At 43.8% G+C, this 17,071-nt stretch overlaps 1 protein-coding gene across 4 annotated transcripts in view; it reads left to right on the forward strand.

Moving 5' to 3' along the window:
• CLIP4 (CAP-Gly domain containing linker protein family member 4) overlaps nucleotides 1-16,541 on the forward strand; it is a 45,302-nt gene extending 28,761 nt beyond the window's left edge. For all 4 annotated transcript variants that reach the window (XM_073556350.1, XM_073556353.1, XM_073556351.1 and 1 more), the window contains 4 exons: nucleotides 3,350-3,473; nucleotides 3,669-3,733; nucleotides 5,798-5,873; nucleotides 13,786-16,541. In XM_073556350.1, the coding sequence (XP_073412451.1) occupies nucleotides 3,350-3,473; nucleotides 3,669-3,733; nucleotides 5,798-5,873; nucleotides 13,786-14,110 (590 nt within the window). In that variant the 3' untranslated portion in view covers nucleotides 14,111-16,541. The remainder of the gene's footprint in view (nucleotides 1-3,349; nucleotides 3,474-3,668; nucleotides 3,734-5,797; nucleotides 5,874-13,785) is intronic.
• The last annotated feature ends 530 nt before the right edge of the window (nucleotides 16,542-17,071 follow it).

The following is a 17,071-nucleotide window of genomic DNA, read 5'->3' on the forward strand; positions in this document are numbered from 1 at the left end:
AAAAACTGTTGCTGCTCTTTATCCACCTCTTAAAATTTCTACAGGTTTAGTGTTGCACGAATCCTACTGACCTGTAGAATCATATACAAGGTAATTTTTTTTTAAACCACAATGTACCCAAACAAAGAAATTGCGAGATTACATTGTTTTTTTTTTCACAATTTCACCACACTTGGAAATTTTTTACCATTTCTTAAAGCAGGGTTCTCCAACTCCAGTCCTCAAGGCCCACCAACAGATCATGTTTTCAAGATTTCCGTAGTATTGCTCAGGTGATAATTGCATCACCTGTGCAATACAAAGGAAATCCTGAAAACATGATCTGTTGGTGGGCCTTGAGGACTGGAGTTGGGGAACCTGTCACCTCTTTTTGCCGCTATAAGACGCGGCCACCGCCTTCTACAGCTTTCTGAAATGCTGTAGATGAGCCCCCGGTCCAACCTGCAAGCTAAGAAAAATAAGTTTTATTATACTTACCCGGGGGCGGTCCGGTTTGATGGGACAAGCAGGAGGATGACATCGCATGAAGATGGGAGGCGCCGGACCTGCGCCTCCCATCTTCATGCGATGTCATCCTCCTGCTTGTTTCGTGTCCCGCTCCTGCGCAGGCGTACTGATCTGCCCTGTTGAGGGCAGAGCAAAGCACTGCAGTGCCCAGGCGCTGGGCCTCTGTGACCTTTCCCGACACCTGCGCACTGCAGTACTTTGCTCTGCCCTCAACAGGGCAGATCAGTACATCTGCACAGGAGCAGGACACGAAGCAAGCAGGAGGACGTCATCGCATGAAGATGGGAGGACCCGGACCTGCGACGCCCATCTGACCGGACCGCATTGGACCCCCCCCCCCCCCCCCCCGCGTGAGTATAATAAAACTTATTTTTCTTATCTTTCAGGTTGGGCGCTCATCTACAGCATTATAGAATGCTGTAGATAAGCCCTGAAAGGCAGCGGCTGCATTTTATAGCGGCAGAAAGAGGTGACAGGTTCCCTTTAATACCTCGAATGGTAAAATGAATGGTGCCATTGAAAAACTACAACTCGTCTCGCAAAAAAACAAACGCTGATATGACGATGTCAACGGAAAATTAAAAAAATGATATCGTATTGACCTGGGAAGTGCATTCCAAAGAATTGGCACAGCACGTGTAAAGTCTTGGAGAAGGGAGTGGGAGGTTCTGATTATTGAGGATGCTAACCTCAGGTAATCAGCAGAACGGAGGGCGTGGGTAGGGTGGTATACTGAAACAAGGGAGGAGATGTAGGGTGGTGCTGAGCCATGAAGAGCTTTGTGGGTGAGGGTAATAAGTTTATACTGAATTCTGGAGTAGATGGGTAGCCAGTGTAATGACTGGCACAAGGTAGAGGCATCGGTGTAACGATTGGCGAGGAATATGATCCTGGCTGCAGCATTCAAGATAGATTGGAGGGATAATTAATGGTAATTAATCTTTATCATTACTGGTCCCTGTTCTGTGCAGCACCGTTGTTTTTATGCCACCAGGGATTATTGAAAATACATGGGTACAATACAATCTCGCAGGGTATTCAACATTTTAGTCTATCTTAAATAGTCGAGTATACAGGATCAAAGCATTTATATATCCTGAAGACTGCAACCTCCTTAGAACATTTGGACTTTGATTCCCAGCTCAGGACGTCCCCTGTTCTGTGTGGTGCCACATTTCCTACGACTGCCCATAGTACGCGGAGGTGGGCTGGTCACTAGGAGGTTAATAACATGCGAGAAAACACTCATTAAACGCTTTACCAGCACGTAGAAAATTGCCAGTGTCAGTCTTTTCAGGAATCTGCAGTAAGTGAATTAGATATTGATTTTTCTCACCCACCTGGGTGACACACTGCTTCGCTGCCGACGGGGATGGTTTTGCACTTGACCGTTGTCTATCACTGCTCCCGAGGGTCCTGCGAACCCCCAGGATATGGCTGCTTTATTATGGTTAGGCTAAATGTCTACATTTCCCCCCATCCGTGTCACTGGCTGAATGGACTGTGTGCTCATCCATCGCCATGATTTGCAAAAGGATAAAATAATATGACGCTCCTAGCGAGACGGATGTTTAGTGCTGTTACTCCATTCATCCCCGACGCAAAATAGTCGTTAGTGTCAAGTCTTCTTGATGTCCTAAACACGAGAAATTGTGTCTGTGGCGAATATTACCTGTCACAGACCTCAAAGTTATTCTGCAAAAGGGATATTAACCCCTTCATGTGCTGAAAAAAACCGGAAAATATTCCAAGTGCGATGAAAAGGTGAAACCGTAATTCCACCATTAGTTTTGTTTTAATGGCTTCCAGTGTACCGCAGCATGAATCTTCAGGTCACTCCAATGACACCCAAAGACTGACACTGGCAATTTTCTACGTGCTGGTAAAGCGTTTAATGAGTGTTTTCTCGCATGTTATTAACCTCCTAGTGACCAGCCCACCTCCGCGTACTATGGGCAGTAAGACGAGGGCATTAAAGGGGTGGCCCGGTGCCTAAATTGTCTTTTTAAAAATCTTTTTTTTTTTTTTTTATACACCCTTAGCACTTTTGTTTAAAGAGAGTCACAGGAGGCTAGGGCTGCAGTCACTTCCCTGCAGCTTGTATGGCCCCTCCGGGAACCGGACGTCATCAGGGGTCGGCGCTGCATTCACACTTACTGCATTTTTTCAACGATGCTCTCAGAAGATGTCCTGAATGCATGGAGCTGTAGGAGAAATAGCTGAATCACTAGTACTCTGCTTTTGTCTCCGCTGCCTCAGGGATGTTCTCAGGGGGCGGCGATAGAAGCAAGGTGGGTGACAACAACCTCACATACAGCTTCTATCACCATCCTCAAATAAATTGTCATTGGGGCGGTGCTGGTGTCACTCACCCTACTTCCATCACCGACCCCTGGTGACTTCTTGTTTCAAACTAAGGCCATATTCAAACATGGCTTTTAAAACGAAGCTATTTGCTGGGGTTTTTTTTTTTGTTTTTTTTTTTGGTGCATGTATGAGTTGTCTACATATTTGGTAATAAAGTTAATTTTATTCACCAAAATGGTTTCTCATTAGCATGAAATGGGTAAAAAGTGTTGAAGGAATGCTGAAAGAACTGACATGATGTTAGAAGGTATAAAAGTTTAATTTTAGCAGCAATTTGGCACCTGCCCGTTATGGTGAAGGCTTAGCCCCTGTTCAGGCTCCATATACCCGCACCCTATGTGGGTGACGCTCTGAATAACCCATCTGAATGGATCCGAGGTGGAGATTGCACGTGGTCTCCGTTCATAGTTTATGGGACCACCGGAGATGGTCCACTATCTTCAGCAGAGTCTCATCTGTTTGTCTCTCTTTGCAGGGAACTGGTGCGGCATCGAGCTGGATAAACCTCATGGAAAGAATGACGGCTCGATATCTGGAGTTCAGTATTTCACCTGTCCCCCAAAACACGGCGTGTTTGCACCGCCATCAAGAGTTCAGAGGTGAGCAGAGGTCACAGAAGCAGATAGCACGGGACATTTATTAAAAGTTGATGTAGAATCGAGCAGAGCTGGCATGGAGGTTGTGACACATTTTAATGACTGCTTTCCAGACATAAGTCAGTGTTATATCCTTAACATTTTTTTTTTCTTTTTCCCCCCACAGTCCATCTAAACTTTTTTGTTTTTTCCTCGCAGGGTCTCTGGGTCTTTGGATTCGTTGTCAGAGATTCCAGCAAGTAAACTGAACCATTCGTTCCCAGGTACACATCTGCCCCGCACCCTGATCCTGGAAGGGGGTTATCAGATTTGATGTAACTGAAGAATAATGGTGCTTAATGAAAAATTCTGTAATTTTTCATTATACTTTGAGTTTCAATTCCTTAAGATCATGCTTGCTGTCAATGAATGGAATTTTTTTTTTAGTGTCTGAAAAGCAAGACCTGATTTTGTCCATCCGACCCCCGGTGCAGGACTTGTTGCAGTTCATTACCGCACCGTATGAATGACCCGTGTCTGGTCTTTGGCCATGTGACATCGGACCACCTATAATGAGTCCTGAAGGTGTTCGGTGCAGGCTTTTAATTTTTAAATTTTTCAGAATATTTCCATACATTGACAGCAAGCAAAGATCTAAACTATGTAAATTCTCATGTATTAATTCATATAATAGAAATATTTCTTCATACAGATGTGTAATTAGAGTGAAAATTTACAGCCTGACTTGATGCATGATCCAAGTACGCCGGGACAATTGCACATACTGTACCCCAAAATAAACTTATTTAACCCCTTCGCGACCTGCGCCGTGCTAGTACGGTGCAGGTTGCTTTTCCCCCTTTGATGTGGGCTCTGGCGCTGAGCCCACATCTTTCCCAGCACAAATCAGCTGTGTTGAACAGCTGACATGTGCCCAGAACAGCCGCGAGTGGAATCGCGAACCACCTGCGGTTATTAACCCGTTAAATGCCGCTGTCAAACTTTTGACAGCGGCATTTAACGTGCGCTTCCGGCCATCGAGCTGTAAATCTGCCCATCGGTGACCCCCGCCACGTGATCGCGGATCAGCGATGGGTTGGCATGACTCCTGGAGACCTCTATGGGTGTCACTGCTGGCTTGCTGTGGTCGGCGCTCATAGCAAGTGAGGTATTCTGCTACATACAGGTGATCTGATCATCACCTATTTGTAGCAGATAGGGTTATGGCAGCCCCTAGTCTCCCATGGAGACTATTGATGCATGCCAAAAGTAAAAAAAAAAAAAAAAAGGTTTTAAAAATATAAAAGTTAAAATCGCGCCCCATTCAAAATAAAACAACAAAAAAATCAAATATACACATATTTGGTATCGCCGCGTTCAGAATCGTCTGATCTATCAATAAAAAAAAGATTAACCTGATCGCTAAACGGTGTAGCAATAAAAAAAAGTCAAAATGAAAGAATTACGTTTTTTGGGTCGACACAACATTGAATTAAAATGCAAAAACAGGCGAAGAAAAGAACATACCTGCACCAAAATAGTATCAATAAAAGTGCCAGCTCGGCGTGCAAAAATTAAGCCTTCACCCAACCCGAGATCACGAAAATTGGAGATGCTACGGGTATTGGAAAATGGCGCAATTTTTTTTTTTCTTTTTTTTAACAAACTGAATTTTTTTTTTCACCACTTAAAAAAGAACTTAGACATGTTTGGTGTCTATGAACTCGTAATGACCTGGAGAATCATAGTGGCAGGTGGTCAGTTTTAGCATTTGGTGAGCATGGTAATAAAAAAAGAAAAACAAGTGTGAAATTGCACTTTTTTGCAGTTTCACTTCACTCGGAATTTTTTTTCCCATTTTTGAGTACACGATATGGTAAAACCAATGGTGTCGTTCAAAATCACAACTTTTTCTGCAAAAACATGCCCCTCACACGGCCCTATTGACAGAAAAATAAAAAAGTTATGGCTCTGGCAAGAAGGGGAGCGAAAAACAGAAGCCCAAAAACTAAAAAGGGCAAGGTCTCAAAGGGGTTAAATAAATTCATTCCAATTCTAGACCATTCCCCAAAATTAATTCCAGATCACATCCTGAAAGAATCCGGCACTTGGGTCAACCGTCGGCAAAAAAAGCTAAAATTCATTCATAAAGATTTTTTATTTTTTTAACTCTCTCGGAAAAAACACCGCTCCATCAAAAAAACGCGGAAATGCGATTCAGAGCTACATTATTAATAATTGCATTTAGAATATTGCACATAGGGGATCAAATCAATCACAACCAGTAACTAGTTATTCCAGAGATTATAAAGTCGATCTGAGTAGAACGTTTCCTTTTATATATCTAGGATTTAATAGAAGTCTCAGCTCTACGTCCACAGCGGCTTCACAGAAAGGCGTCATCAGGAGGCACTCGCACGGCCGGTGAGACATGAGAGGAAAAGTGTTGTGTGCCGAAGGATGTAAAAAAAAATGCCACTTGCGAATATACCCTTAGATGGTCTCGTTTCGTGGGTACTGAAAGTTTGTTGTTTTTTTATACCTTTTAAAAATGTCAGTTTTTGCAGGGTGAGGGTATGGGAGTGAAAACCATTTTTTTTTTTTTTTTTTTTTTTTTTTTTTAAATTTTGCAGCAAATCCATTATGGCTTTTGTGCCAGTTTTACTTTTTTGGCATCATTTTACTTGGAAAAGTGCACCAAAAATTTTTTTAATTTTGCACCAAATTAATCAAATATCGTGGGGCATTTCAAAGAATTTGGTGTAAAGTAAATCGTCAAAAAAAAAGGAAAAATGACTTAAACACAAATTGCATATATTTTTTTTTTTGTTGTGAATTCTGCCCCTTTTTTTGCCGGGATATCTTGGGACCTGTCAGTTACAGATGCTTGTTACGCTACACTCAGCGGGTGTGATAGCGCCACGTCATTTACTGCTCAGTCAACCCCCTAACATCCTCAACAGAATTTATAGAAACTGCCCCAAAATGTCACTTATTTAATGATTTAATTTATTTCTCGTACAGCTTGATGTAATATACATGGTCGGCACATGGGTAATATACTTATTGTATGGCCGGGGTCAGACTTGCAAGAAACTCGCACGAGTCTCGCACATCAATACCCGGCACTCGGAACGGAGCGTTCAGCTGAACGCTCCGAACTGAGTGCCGGCAGAAATGCCGGGTATTGACGTGCGACTTCCTCGCAAGTCTGACCCTGGCCTGTGGGGGAGATTCCAATGTTTTGTAGAACTTGCTGTTTATAAATCTGTTAAGTTTTATATTTTACTGCTGCGGTAGAGATGATCGACTTGCTATACTGTTTGTTACACTACAGTTTTGGGAGGATTGCACTCAGAAAGAAAGAAACCACTTGGGGATAGAAAAGAGGCTGAAGAGCCGACGATGGGCAGCTGTAAAAGCTTATTATATGAGCAGAGTGTTTACGGCTATTGTTCCAGGAGCAGAACTTTGAGTACCGCTCCTGAGAAAGTACAGGAAAGCTTCAGCTCTGAGCTGCAGTACAAAGTGGTCCTCCCCCAAGGGCAGTTCTCTAACATTATTTTTCCTGGTGCTGTAGCTGGAGGGACAGATCGTTAAAGTGCCGGGTCATTACAGGGTGAAATACAGGTTGAATGTACACCGGGACGGGGACCAGCACCCACACCTTTTGACCCACCTGGTAGGTCCGCTCACGAGCGTTCTGGTCGTACTAGTGCTTCTGGTCAGCCTGAGCCTGCACCATGTTGTCATGCATCACCTGTGTCAAGGTCTGCATCTTGTCAAGTAAGCGCATTACATAATTCACGATGGACACTTCTGTGGGGTTTGGCTCATCTTCCCAGGATTCTCTTATCAACCCAAGGGGTCCCCGGACTCGCCTGCCGTACAGGAGCTCGAAGGGGGAGAAGCCCGTTGAGGCCTGCGGAACTTCTCTGTAAGCGAATAGCAGGTGTGGGAGGTACTGCTCATAGTCGCGCCCTTGGGTTTCAACAAGCATGCGGAGCTTCTGTTTGAGGGTACCGTTGAAGCGTTCACACCAACCATTGGTCTGTGGGTGATACGCACTCGATACCAGCTGCGTCACCTGCATTTTCTTACAGAGAGCCTCCATTAAGCGAGACATGAATTGGGTCCCTTGATCGGTAAGCATCTCCCTGGGAAATCCTACCCTTGAAAAGATGGTCACTAGTGCATCTGCCACCTTATCCGCCCTGGTTGAGGACAGAGCTACTGCCTCTGGGTACCGGGTAGCGTAGTCTACCACGGTGAGAATGTATCGCTTTCCAGAGCTGCTGGGGACGGCCAGCGGGCCTACAATGTCCACCGCGATTCTCTGGAAAGGCTCCTCTATCACTGGCAAAGGGATCAGGGGAGCCTTAAGAGCAGGCCCCGTCTTCCCCACTCTTTGACAGGCGATACAGGAGCGGCAGTAGTTGGTCACATCTGTCCCCATCTTGGGCCAATAGAAGTGTTGAGACAGCCGTGCCTTAGTTTTGCTGACCCCCCAAGTGTCCAGTGAGTGGAATCTCATGGGCAATCCGTAACAACTCAGCCCTAAATTGAAAGGGGACTACCAGCTGTCTTTCCCTCAACTACTCCTTTTGGGATTCTCCGCGTACTGTCTCCCGGTGCAACCTTCCTCGTTCCCAGAACACCCTCTCCTTATCAGTCACGGAGGTGGGCGTCTTGGCGAGGTCTCTCAATTTCTCCAGATTCGCATCTGAGTGCAGAGCGGCCGGGAACTTCTGGCTGGAGGCAGCCAGAAGTGACGTCAATGTCCCTTCCTTACTGGCACCCTCTGGAACCTGCTCTGGGTTCACCTCTGGTTCAGGCTCTCCTGTAGCGGAGGAGGGTCCAGAAGGCAGAGCGCTACCTGAGTTCCGGGCACTCTGACTGCGGGTGACAGCGGCTACGTATGCTATCTCCCCGGGGATTTCTACAGACACATCAGCCGGCGCTGCTATGGGCGCTACCTCCCCATCCACCTCCAACACGTCAGGAGCAGTGCTACTTATGGGCCAGTTACCTTCCTCGGTGGCACTGGTCACTTGCATGGCATCACCTTCCTCACGGTTCCCATGCACCTCCCCATTTCCTGTAGCACCAACGCTTGCTCCTGCTAAGGGTTCCTCAGCCGTCTCACTCCACAGAGCAACGGGGCTGAGCACTCTTGTACCTGTGGACACATCAACCTTCTCAGAAAAATGGTTATCAGGTTCAGTTGGCAAAGATACATCTTCATCATCATTATTCCTAGGGAAGAAATGGTTATCAGTTGCATCATTACTCATCAAAGCATTGGCAGGTAACACATTCAGTTTCCCAGCACCATCATCATCAGGGTTAACGTTACCCTTATTATCAGATTGGGGAGGGGTGTCAGGGACGTAGTATGCAACCATCTTCCCCAATAAAACATCAGTGGGCAGTTTTTCGGATACCTCCACCTCCCTCACTCTGCTCCCGGCACCCCAATCAAGAAAAACCCGGGCCATTGGCAAGGGACAGCGGGTGCCCCCAATCCCGGTGACAGTTAGGGTTTTCCCCTCAATCAACTCTTCACGTGTCGCCAGTCTGGGTTGGATAAGGGTTCGTTCGGCCCCGGTGTCCTTGACGCCTCTAGGGAGACTGGTCCCCACACAGACGTGCTGCACGTTGTCATCAATCCTCCCAACCACATCACCCACCAAAAGAACAGAGGCGTTGGGCCCGAAGGCCTTGGCTGGGGGTTCTTCTGCCTCTCCGGACTGGTGGAACTGAGATGACCAGTCCGATTGCAGGCAAAACACTTGCGAGGCTCTGAAGTAGGCCTGGTGTTGGCAAAAGGGACAGGGCCTCCGGAGGGACGGCCAGCTGGGGCGCTGGGGTTGGTTGCAGGCTTACCCCCTCTCCAGCTGGCGGTGACTGGCTTTCGTGTCTCTGGTTTCCGGTTGGCCTCATAGTTGTCGGCGATATGCGCTGCTTTGTCTGCATCCTCTGGCTCTCGGTCCAGTATAAACTGGCGGACCTCGGCTGGGCAAAGGTGTAGGAACTGGTCTCTGATCATCAGGAACTTCAGCTGCTCAAAAGAGGTCACTGACAGTCCTCGGGTCCACTGTCTGAAGTGGCGTAAGAAATAAACTTGGCCTCATGTGGCCTTCATCAGTTAGCAGACTGCTCAGAGATAAGAAAAGACCTGGGTCAATGAAACAGGTAGGGGAATAAATCCCATTTAAATGTGGCCCTGGTAAGCAGCAGTAGGTGTGGGCACAGAGCTGTACAGCGTCCTTCCAGACGTAAAAGGAGTGTGCGCGGCGCTGCCTGCAGTGACGCGGTTTCCACCCTTCGTCGGCTGGCGGGTTCACAGGTATTTTCAAGGCTTTGTTTTTTTTGGAAGTGAAGGTACCCTTTCACTATTAATTCCAGGGCCCCTGTATATTGCAGGCACAGATGTCGCACGGCTGAGATTAGCGGCATCACATCAGACCTGTTCTTTATTCCGGCTCTAGTCGCTAATCATTTTGGGAAGAAGGTCAGCAATGGAGAAATGGCACAATGTCTATGGTATGGAATCATCAGGTCTTGCCCACCGCTGCCTACAGTGGCGCCACCTACATGACATTTGTAATGTTGCCTCGCTCCCCAGTGGCTGCCTACGAGGGGCGGTATTTTACAGCGTACTACTGCTTTAAATTTTGGAAAGGGGTAAAGCCGACACACGAAACAAGTCGATATTTTGAAAGTAGAACATTTTTGTAAAATTTTAATTTTCTTTCCTTTCTGAAACATAATGGAGCCGATTAACGTCGATCTTTTATTCCAAATAGCGGTCCCATGCATTCTCCTGGTAATAGGGTCGCCTGGTTAAATGGATAGCCAAGCCTGTGACAAGCAGCAACTTAAAAGCAGCGCTGCCTCATCATCCCGGGGCGGCACAGAGCCGTAAACGCTCACAGCGGGATCCACATTTAATGATTCCCGGCTCTAGCCTTCCACGGCTTTTAGCAGAACACTAATGAATATGAGAACGTGACCGTCCCCAAAAACAAATACAACCAGAACCCCAATATAAGCTGGAAATGTCAAACTTATCAAATGTCTCCACTGCGGCTGAAAAGGAGTTTTAGCTTGTGTTTCTTTATAAAACTTTGTACAAACAAACAATGAAAAATGTAAGAAATGTAAGGTCACCGCGATCCCCAGACTGTAACGAAGGACGACGGCTGCAGATCTGTAATTATGTGCTCCATAGAAAACCGAGAAAGAGGTTATATCCACCGGAGCTGCACGGGGTTATTATACCATTATAAAATCCTATTATAGTTGTTATATTCTTGTACATAGGGGGCAGTATTATAGTAGTTATATTCTTGTATATAGGGGCAGTATTATAGTAGTTTTATTCTTGTTCATAGGGGCAGTATTATAGTAGTTATATTCTTGTATATAGGGGGCAGTATTATAGAAGTTATATTCTTGTATATAGGGGCAGTATTATAGTAGTTATATTCTTGTTCATAGGGGCAGTATTATAGTAGTTATATTCTTGTATATAGGGGGCAGTATTATAGTAGTTATATTCTTGTTCATAGGGGCAGTATTATAGTAGTTATATTCTTGTACATAGGAGCAGTATTATAGTAGTTATATTCTTGTACATAGGAGCAGCATTATAGTAGTTATATTCTTGTACATAGAGGGCAGTATTATAGTAGTTATATTCTTGTTCATAGGGGCAGTATTATAATAGTTATATTCTTGTACATAGGGAGCAGTATTATAGTAGTTATATTCTTGTACATAGGAGCAGTATTATAGTAGTTATATTCTTGTACATAGAGGCAGTATTAATAGTTATATTCTTGTTCATAGGGGCAGTAGTATAGTAGTTATATTCTTGTACATAGGGGTAGTATTATTGTAGATATATTCTTGTATATAGGTGCAGTATTATAATAGTTATATTCTTGTTCATAGGGCCAGTATTATAGTAGTTATATTGTTGTACATAGGAGCAGTATTATAGTAGCTATATTCTTGTACATGGGAACAGTATTATAGTAGCTATATTCTTGTACATAGGAACAGTATTATAGTAGTTATATTCTTGTACATAGGAGCAGTATAATAGTAGTTATATTCTTGTACATAGGGGCAGTATTATAGTAGTTATATTCTTGTACATAGGGGCAGTATTATAGTAGTTATATTCTTGTACATAGGAGCAGTATTATAGTAGGTATATTCTTGTACATAGGAGCAGTCTTATAGTAGTTATATTCTTGTACATAGGAGCAGTATTATAGTAGTTATATTCTTGTACATAGGAGCAGTATTATAGTAGTTATATTCTTGTACATAGGGCCAGTATTATAGTAGTTATATTCTTGTACATAGGGCCAGTATTATAGTAGTTATATTCTTGTACATAGGGCCAGTATTATAGTAGTTATATTCTTGTACATAGGGCCAGTATTATAGTAGTTATATTCTTGTACATAGGAGCAGTATTATAGTAGTTATATTCTTGTACATAGGGGCAGTATTATAGTAGTTATATTCTTGTACATAGGGGCAGTATTATAGTAGTTATATTCTTGTACATAGGAGCAGTATTATAGTAGTTATATTCTTGTACATAGGGACAGTATTATAGTAGTTATATTCTTGTACATAGGAGCAGTATTATAGTAGTTGTTATTATTTTTATGCATTTATATAGCGCCATTTATTCCATGGCGCTTTACATGTGAAAAGTGGAAATATAAACAAGTATAATAAACATGTGTAAGACAAGGGACACACACAAGTACATAAGGAGAGGGGACCCTGTCCGCGTTATATTCTTGTACATAGAGGCAGTATTATAGTAGTTATATTCTTGTACGTAGAGGCAGTATTATAGTAGTTATATTCTTGTACGTAGAGGCAGTATTATAGTAGTTATATTCTTGTACGTAGAGGCAGTATTATAGTAGTTATATTCTTGTACGTAGAGGCAGTATTATAGTAGTTATATTCTTGTACATAGGGGGCAGTATTATAGTAGTTATATTCCTGTACATAGGAGCAGTATTATAGTAGTTATATTCTTGTACATAGAGGCAGTATTATAGTAGTTATATTCTTGTACATAGGGGGCAGTATTATAGTAGTTATATTCCTGTACATAGGGGCAGTATTATAGTAGTTATATTCTTGTACATAGGGGCAGTATTATAGTAGTTATATTCTTGTATATAGGGGCAGTATTATAGTAGTTATATTCTTGTATATAGGGGCAGTATTATAGTAGTTATATTCTTGTACATAGGGGACAGTATTATAGTAGTTATATTCTTGTACATAGGGGGCAGTATTATAGTAGTTATATTCTTGTACATAGGGGGCAGTATTATAGTAGTTATATTCTTGTACATAGGGGCAGTATTATAGTAGTTATATTCTTGTATATAGGGGCAGTATTATAGTAGTTATATTCTTGTACATAGGGGACAGTATTATAGTAGTTATAGTCTTGTACATAGGGGGCAGTATTATAGTAGTTATATTCCTGTACATAGGAGCAGTATTATAGTAGTTATATTCTTGTACATAGTGGCAGTATTATAGTAGTTATATTTTTGTACATAGGGGGCAGTATTATAGTAGTTATATTCCTGTACATAGGGGCAGTATTATAGTAGTTATATTCTTGTACATAGGGGCAGTATTATAGTAGTTATATTCTTGTATATAGGGGCAGTATTATAGTAGTTATATTCTTGTACATAGGGGACAGTATTATAGTAGTTATATTCTTGTACATAGGGGCAGTATTATAGTAGTTATATTCTTGTACATAGGGGGCAGTATTATAGTAGTTATATTCTTGTACATAGGGGCAGTATTATAGTAGTTATATTGTACATAGGGACAGTATTATAGTAGTTATTTTCTTGTACATAGGGGCAGTATTATAGTAGTTACTGTATATACCATTCGCCTTATCTACGAACTGTTCCAATATTTATGGTCATAACTGTCTCACTCCCCCCATAATGATAGTTCTGCTTCCCGTCACTTGTCTTGTCTTATCTATTGCATTTTTTCTGTGCTGTCTTGTGTATAAATATGTGACTCTTCAGATTTTGGATTAGTCTAGCCTGATGAAGAGACCTGAGTAGTCTCGAGAGCTTGCAATGTGTTACCATCTTTTCAGTTAGCCATTAAAAGGTATCAACCACTGAGGACTCACAATTCTGAATATTCTATTATCTAGCAGGCAGAGATTTTGGTGTAGAGGTATTTTTTATATTCTGCTTTATGATAGAAACATTATTGTAACCATATTTCCTTTACCATTTGTGAACAGGCCCCGGAAGCCAACTCTCCGCCGCAGCTGGAGCAGCACCAGTTCCACCAGTGCCAGTGACGGGGGTGTAAAACTGCACACGGGTTCCCAGGTCTTACTAACCAGCTCCAATGAAATTGCCGTCATACGCTACATTGGACCCACAGACTTTGCCCCCGGGGTGTGGTTAGGACTGGAGCTCCGTTCAGCCAAAGGAAAGAATGATGGATTTGTCGGCGAAAAGCGATATTTTCACTGCAAGCCTAACCACGGTATCCTGGTCCGACCCGGCAGAGTGACCTACAGGGGCATCAATGGATCCAAACTGGTGGATGAGATTTGCTGACCACACACACCCCCCCCCCCAACAAACACACACACACACCCCAACACACACACCCCAACACACACACCCCAACACACGCACACCCCAACAAACACACGCACACCCCAACAAACACACGCACACCCCAACAAACACACGCACACCCCAACAAACACACGCACACCCCAACAAACACACGCACACCCCAACAAACACACGCACACCCCAACAAACACACGCACACCCCAACAAACACACGCACACCCCAACAAACACACGCACACCCCAACAAACACACGCACACCCCAACAAACACACGCACACCCCAACAAACACACGCACACCCCAACAAACACACGCACACCCCAACAAACACACACGCACACCCCAACAAACACACACGCACACCCCAACAAACACACACGCACACCCCAACAAACACACACGCACACCCCAACAAACACACACGCACACCCCAACAAACACACACGCACACCCCAACAAACACACACGCACACCCCAACAAACACACACGCACACCCCAACAAACACACACGCACACCCCAACACACACGCACACCCCAACACACACGCACACCCCAACACACACGCACACCCCAACACACACGCACACCCCAACACACACGCACACCCCAACACACACGCACACCCCAACACACACACCCCAACAAACACGCACCCCAACAAACACGCACCCCAACAAACACACACCCCAACAAACACACACCCCAACAAACACACACCCCAACAAACACACACCCCAACAAACACACACCCCAACAAACACACACCCCAACACACACACACCCCAACAAACACACACCCCAACACACACACACCCCAACACACACACACACACACCCCAACACACACACACACACACACACACACACACACCCCAACACACACACACACACACACACCCCAACACACACACACACACACACACCCCAACAAACACACACACACACACACCCCAACAAACACACACACACCCCAACAAACACACACACACACACACACCCCAACCAAACACACACACACACACACCTCAACCACACACACACCCCAACAAACACACACACACCTCAACCACACACACACCCCAACAAACACACACACACCTCAACCACACACACACCCCAACAAACACACACACACCTCAACCACACACACACAGTTATAAGACTGGACTTCATCTGTGAGAATTGGCAATTTGGGGCTTAATCCGAATGTTTTTGTAACATAATTTATCTGATTTCCATTTTTTTTTTCTTTTCCTTTTTTCTTTTCCGTTAATGGGAATGTATCTGTAAGTAATGTTCCCGCCGTCAAGCCTGGGCAATCAGCACTGATATTGGGGTAATTATCTCTGTCCTTTAAATGAACGCTTTGTAATAATTTCCCCTGCGGGGGCACTGCAGGTAACCTGTATACTTGCTGACGCATTTACTTACAGATCTCATATGATTGCACAGGATCCAAACAGGTGACACTGTTTGATCAGCATATTTTCAGTGAGCCCTTAAAATTAGGGGTTGTCCAAAGCAGAGACCCCCTTGATTGCCCCCAGAGTTACTTTTGTAAGGTAAGAACGTTTCCTTTTCTTCCTGGCTTCAAATCCTAACTACTAAGTTACTATGAACATCGTAAAATCATTGCTCACTACAATCCTCCTGGTGTTCCGATATGGGTAATAGTGACACAGAGCTCAAAATCCCCTCCATAGGCCCTGTAATAAATGGTTAAATTCAGTGTTTTTTTTTTTTCCTGCAGCCACCACTAGAGGGAGCTCCTAATTCATTGCAGCACGCAATCAGCTCCTGAGCGCCACCTGGTGGTGGGTGCAGGTGGGCAGAATTTTATCATGTAGCCCCCCCCCCCCCCCCCCCGACTCTGCTGAAGATTTGGAGATATACCCGTCGTACATGAAAATGTCGTGAGGTGGTAGATCCAAAAAACGAAATAGTAGTAAACAATAGAGTGTCACTTTATGGCATGTTGCACTTCTTTACCAGAACATGAACTTTTACATGGAAACTGATTTTGATATTTTCTGTAGAAGCTTTTGAACCTTTCCCTTTCCTGTTTCTCTAACTATAGAGGCAGAAATGTTGTGTATTTACATGTATGGTTTGTGGTGCGGCAGTGCGCGGAATCGGGCGCTTGGCTGAACAGAAGCACTTTTAAAGCGATTGCACTTTTTTTTTTCCTTATTATCAATAAATGTTCTTTTTATTGTTCAGGAGATTTTCTCCTTTTTTTGCAGCAGCTTTTGGGGTGCATTGTGTAGAGTCCGGGTGATTGGTCTCCATTTCTGTTTAACGTGGACTCCAATTATAAATATTTTTATTACATTACGTTTATTGGTAATTTTTTCTCTTTTGTAACATTTTTTCAGTATTAAAATCTGAATACAATGTTTGGAAAATTTTGTGATTTTCTTCAGTGACATCCTGTGCTATATGCCCCATTCACATCCAAAGCTGCATTCACCGTTCGTTGCTCGTCTCCACTAAACGCACAGCAGAATAGTCAGCAAGAACATGTCTGCAGTAAATTATCAGCTCTCCCAGGCTGCAAACAGTAGGGATTCCCCGAATTTGAATGCAGCTTTGGATGTGACTAGAGCATAAGATGTGATTCTTGGAAATATTTTACAATCCGCTGATGGGATGAAAGGAAGACTGGATACATAAGTGGAGCTCTTCATTCGAGGAGACTTCGGGCCTTACAGCTCAAGTGATTTCCTCTTCTGGTCTGATTGCGAGCCGCCTTTTTTCTACAGGGGTCGTTGATTGCAGGAGCGAAGATCTTCTGGATTACCGGACAAGGAAAATATATAATAATCTCTATCGTCTTGACAGCAGCAGGTGATATTTCAGGCTCAGCTGGGATGATTTCAATGAAATCTTACATCTTATACTCTAGTCACATCCAAAGCATCATTACAAATTCTGA

This window comes from Dendrobates tinctorius, unplaced genomic scaffold (assembly GCF_039654945.1).
Source record: "Dendrobates tinctorius isolate UK_male_01 unplaced genomic scaffold, ASM3965494v1 ptg000232l, whole genome shotgun sequence".
NCBI lineage: Eukaryota > Metazoa > Chordata > Amphibia > Anura > Dendrobatidae > Dendrobates > Dendrobates tinctorius.